Below are 5240 nucleotides of genomic sequence, written 5' to 3'. Positions count from 1 at the left end.
GGCGCAGGGTTTCCATGGGGACGGCTGCTGGGGGCCCTGAATGTGGGGCTGCGACCCGCCATTGAGAGCATCTTATTTACATCTCTAGAGGAGCAAAGTCTCTGAACTTCAAAACCTCCTTTCACAGATTAACCGTCTCCCCATTCTCCGCTCCACCCTGTGACTTTGACACCACATTCAAAGCCGCTGGTGCGGCCCCCCCCAGCCCCCAGCCCTCCTTCCCAAAGAGGGGCCTTTTCAAGTGCAAAGCCTGGGGGTTTAATCCTTCTTCCCCTCTCCCATGGGCTGGAGCTGGAGCAGCATTGCCTGCATGGGGCTCAGCCCCTCAACACCATGGGGGATCCCACTGCAAGAGCACCAAGAGGTGCTCAGCCTTCTCTCCCCATTTCGAGGTGCTCTGAAATTTAAGGAGCCCATATTTGGCTCCTTCTTGGCTCAAGCTGGGATGCATCCTGGCTTTGTTTGTGCCGTGGTGGCAGTGGGATGGATGCCACGTACCAGTGGGGCACTCGCAGTGGAACTCATTGATCTTGTCAAGGCAGTTGCCGTTGTGCAGGCAGGGGCTGCTGGCACATTCATCTGTGTTGATCTCGCAGTAAACCCCCTCATAGCCTGTGGAGAGACCCAACACCATCAGCACCGCAGCACAGGGTGGGTGGGTTACACCTGGGCACACCTGGTCCCTTCATCTTTACAAAGGCAGCTCAGGAGCTGTTCTACAGGTGGTGGGACTCGATGCACAAGCTGCTCCATGGTTGCCCACCCTGGATGTCCCTGCCTTGGCTTGATCCAAGCCAGCAATGTTGGTAAGAGGAGTCAACCAGCACAGGGCTGATGGTGCCCAACTCTCACCTCTTGTCCCTCCACTGTGGGAGATCATCAGTCTTTACAATCTTTTTTTTCAGTGCTGTTCCCAGGCACACAGGAGCTGCTCACCCAACCCAGCCCCACGTTGAAGCTCAAGGGCACCCAGAGCCTTCCCACCACCCACTCCACCACCAGGGCAGGGGTCCACAAAGCTGCCCACCCACCAGGCATGCAGATGCACTGGAACTCCCCGATCTGGTCCAGACAGGTGGCATCATTCTGGCAGGGGTTGGAGAGGCACTCGTTGACATCAATCTCACAGCGAGGGCCCGAGTAGCCCTGCAGACACTGGCACTGGAAGGACCCTTGGGTGTTGATGCACTTCCCTGCATGCTCACAAGGGTTGGCTCCTGCAACACACAAGCACAGCTCACAGGACATGCTCCAGGCTGCACTGGTGCCTTCCCCAGCTGCTCCACTGCCACCCACACGAGCTCATCCCCACTGCTCACCCAGTGAGCACTCGTCCACATCCTGGTTGCAGGCTGGCCCCATGTACCCCGAAGGACACGTGCAGATGGCTTTGCCATTGACAGGGTTGGTGTCACAGTTGGAGCCCTCGTTGCAGGGGTTGCTGATGCAGGCGTCATCAAGGTGGCACAGCAAACCTGGGCAGCAAGAGACAGATGCACATCAAGGGTGATGAGCACACAAATCATCACGCACCATGATGAGCCAGAGGACATGCAGGGAGCTGCCACCCTGCACTGCAGGCAGGGGATGAGGTGGGGCAGGGTCTCACCTGTGCGGCCGTGGGGACACTCGCAGTAGAAGGAGGCCACCCTGTCGTGGCAGGTGGCCCCATGGAAACAGGCAGCCATGGCACAGTCATCGATGTTCTCGCTGCAGTCCTCGCCCGTCCAGCCATTGACACACACACAGTTGTAGCCACCATGGTTGTTGTGGCAGGTGCCACCGTTCTGGCAGGCATTGGGCATCAGCTGGCACTCATCCACATCCTCAGTGCAGTACTGACCTGCCAGGGGACAGGACACCTGCATGAGGCTGGTGCTGACCAGCTCCCACAGATTCTGTGGGCATCGCCCACTCAGTCCTTGCAGGATCCATCCTCCCACCCCAGCCTCATGCCACCCTCACTTCCCTGCATTACCTGTCCACTCAGGTGGGCACTGGCAGTTGTAGGTGTTGACACCATCCACACAGGTGCCCCCGTTCTTGCAGTTGTTGCCTGGGCAGTCATTGATGTTCTCTTCACAGTTCTGACCTGTGAACCCTGCACAGAGGAGATATCTGCCATGATGCCAACTGAGCAACCAGCTGAGCCACTCCCTTGGCCCCTGCTCCCCCCTGCCCATGGCAGGTTGTTCATGTGTGCCAAGTGCTCCCAGCCTGGCTTTGAATCAGCTGCCTGGTTTCATCCCTATCCCTATCCTGCCTCTGCCAGGGGCTGGTTCTGCAGCTTTCTCCTCCCAGGGCAGGGTACCCCTGGTGCCAAAGCCCTCAGCTCTGGAGATACTTGCCCCAAGCAGTGGAGGATGTGACTCCACAGCAAGGCAGAATGAACCAGGGCTGCTCCCACGAAGGCTGGTGGCACCCAGTGCTGAATCACCAGCTTTTAATTTCACTTGTAAATAGTCTCAGCAGCAGTGCTTGCCCTGGAGGGGGATCCAAGTCCTTACCAGGGTGAGCCACCGCCCCACATGGCACTGGGCTCATCCCAGCCTACCTCATGTGTGGGGAGAATAGCTGCTTGGGTTTGTTATCAGCTCCACCTGATAGTGTGGCACCCCTGGAAACCCTCTGACCAACATTTGTGTTAAGAGCTGCATTTACTGTGTGAACCCCAAAGCCCCTGACCCAGCTGCCACTGAGGGCTGGGATGGTGATGCCAGCCCACGTCAGTTCCCCACAGTGCCAGTGTCCATCTGCAGCTCCCCCAAACTCTGCAGCTCCAGACCAGGCTGCTCCACATGCAGGCAGCTCATAATGTCAGCTCCAAGGTAAGGAATAGGTGCCCAGACTCACTCTCTGCAGGATCCCACACCCTGACCCAGCTGGGGGCTTTCTCCTCACTCTCTCCATGTTCTCCTCTCCCTATAGTCTCAGCCCCATCACATGGGGAGCAGACAGCTTTTTATGATTGCTGCTAGGAGTCCAGAGCAGATAACATTGATTTGCACCTCCTTTTTAAGCAGCTGGGCTGAAACCAAGCAGCAATAACTGGCAATGTCCTAGATACCAGGATTAACTCATTTTGAACCATCCGAATGAGTAATTAGTACTGCAATTACTTTAAACTCAGGGTTACATTCTACAGCGATGGCAAGATAAAACAGCCAAGATTAGCTTAACTTGAAGAAACCCAGTATGGCCAGGCCTCTCTGGGAATGAAAAGGGGACATTGTTCCAGATCTGCTGCACCACATACCAATGTATCAATCACCCCCTTATCATGAGGAGCAGCCCCTGGTCCCTCCTGCCCCCGCCCGTGACCAGAGCAGCTCCTGCAGCGAGCCATGCCCGATGGTGGAGGTGCCAAGGGACCTCCTGTCCCCCCCGGAGCAAAGGCTCTGCCACCCCGTGGGAGGTGAACCAGCTCGTGCAGGATGCAAATCTCCTGGAAGCAGCCCACGAAGCCGAAGCTGGGCATGAAAGCGTTGATCCTCCCGGGAGCAGGGATGCTCCCCCAGGGCCATGCCTCACCCCGACTTGCCCGACGCTTGGGCTGCTGTGGGAAGTGCCTAGTCAGCAGAATAGCAGGGCAGGGCCAGCGATGCTCCTCCTCCTGCCACCTCCACCTGCCCAGCCCTGCGGCAGTGCTGCTCTGATGGGACAGGGCTCGGAGCTGCTCCAACAGAGCATTGCCCCTGGGAGCTCATCCTGGAAGGAAAGGCATTCTTCCTGGTACTGCTCACCCGGTCAGCTCTATGTCTCACTGCCCCTAAGGACAGGAGCTTTGCTCCTAGCCTGGTTGAGCAGGGGTGGAGGGAAGCAGGAGATCCTGCAGGGCCCTGAGTATACTAGATGGTTAATGAGATTCCTGAGTTACTGCAGCTGAAAGCTTTGGGAAGGGGATTGAACGGCCTGATGTCAGACATCAAGACAAGATCTCGCACACTGCTTGCAGGGATCATACATCTTCCCCCCAGCACTGGTTGGGCTGCCAGCAAGATGTGGGTACATCTGTGCCATCTGGGATACCCCATTCCCACCCCATGTCGTGTCCTCAGCAGCAGTGGGGCAGGAGCTACAGTGGAGGGAGCTCCCTGCAGCAATGCCAAGCCCTGCACACAGTGCAGAGCAGAGAAGCCACCCACCCCTCAACCTGCCCCAGCCTTGCAGGGCTATGGGCAACCAAAGGATCAAAGCAATCCCACGAGAGACTCCTCAGGCAGCACAGTGCTGCCCACAGCTTCCTTCCAAGGGAGAGGGCGGACGCGTTCCCTCCGCGTCTGCCGCAGCTGGTGAACGTGGCCAGCTCAGGTAAGAAACAGCAAACACAACCTGGTCTGAGTGTGGCTCTGGGCTGAAACTTCACTGTTTGGTTTCTCCAGCTGGCCCAGGGATGGGGAGAGTGTGAGGCTGCTCAGTCCCTTCCGCTCCCTGCCCTGACCGAATTGCAGACTGCTGTCCAAGGGCAGAACTGAAAGGGCTTGCTGGGGTCAGGAGGCCCTTTCACAGCTGCTGTCCTTCCCTCCAGTTTGCAGGGTGCCAAGCTCCCTTCAAGGGTGCCAAGATTCCTTCCAGGGTGCTGAGCTCCCAGGACAGCCCTCCCCAGGCCCTTCATTCCAGGGGCTGTAATCCTGCTGGGCTGCTCCAGTGCTTGCCAGAGGGAGCAGCAGCGAGCACGAAGAGGGTCTTCCTTCCCCAACTCCATTTGCACTCGGAAACTTTCCAAAATAGCTATTCCGGGCTAATTATTCCACTCTGGAAGTGGATTAAGCTAAAGCGGAAAAAGGCACTCTTATTCTGGAATATGAGCATCCGCACAGGGGCCTCTGCTCAAACAGTTGTTTTGGAAGAGCTATTTTGGTGAAACTCCAAGTATAAAAAGCCCCCAGATGACCTCTCCTCCTTGGGCATCGCTGCCCAACGTCTTCCTGAACGCACGTGGCACAACGAGCCTATAACTTCTCAGTTTTGGCTCTCCTAGAGCCATAACTCATGGGAAGACTGGACACTACTCATTTAACAGGGACAAAGGAGCTACAAGAGGGTGCCCAATCCCTTCCCTCCCCCTCGGAGACAGCTCCTACCTGGCAGGCAGGTGCAGTCGTAGGTCGTGTCTCCGATCTGGCGGCAGGTGCCTCCGTTCTGGCAGGGCGAGGGGTTGCAGGGCACGTAGAGGTGCTCACAGTTCTGCCCGGTGTACGCCGGCTTGCAGGAGCACTGGTAGGTGCCCACCTCGTTGG

The 5240-nt window shown here is 57.4% G+C and overlaps 1 protein-coding gene across 1 annotated transcript in view; it reads right to left on the bottom strand.

Moving 5' to 3' along the window:
* Positions 1-498: 498 nt before the first annotated feature.
* The window catches only part of LOC103798969 (neurogenic locus notch homolog protein 1-like), a gene marked incomplete at both ends in the record, with an annotated part of 5546 nt that continues 804 nt past the window's right edge, over positions 499-5240 (bottom strand). Inside the window, 6 exons of the mRNA XM_009071258.1 lie at positions 499-612; positions 1032-1217; positions 1320-1475; positions 1610-1843; positions 1979-2101; positions 5085-5232. Coding sequence (XP_009069506.1) covers positions 499-612; positions 1032-1217; positions 1320-1475; positions 1610-1843; positions 1979-2101; positions 5085-5232 — 961 coding nt within the window. The remainder of the gene's footprint in view (positions 613-1031; positions 1218-1319; positions 1476-1609; positions 1844-1978; positions 2102-5084; positions 5233-5240) is intronic.

The sequence above is a fragment of the Acanthisitta chloris genome, unplaced genomic scaffold, assembly GCF_000695815.1.
Source record: "Acanthisitta chloris isolate BGI_N310 unplaced genomic scaffold, ASM69581v1 scaffold8243, whole genome shotgun sequence".
Classification (NCBI taxonomy): domain Eukaryota; kingdom Metazoa; phylum Chordata; class Aves; order Passeriformes; family Acanthisittidae; genus Acanthisitta; species Acanthisitta chloris.
The sequence above is the reverse complement of the archived record's forward strand: the minus strand, read 5'-3'. Positions and strand labels throughout refer to the sequence as shown.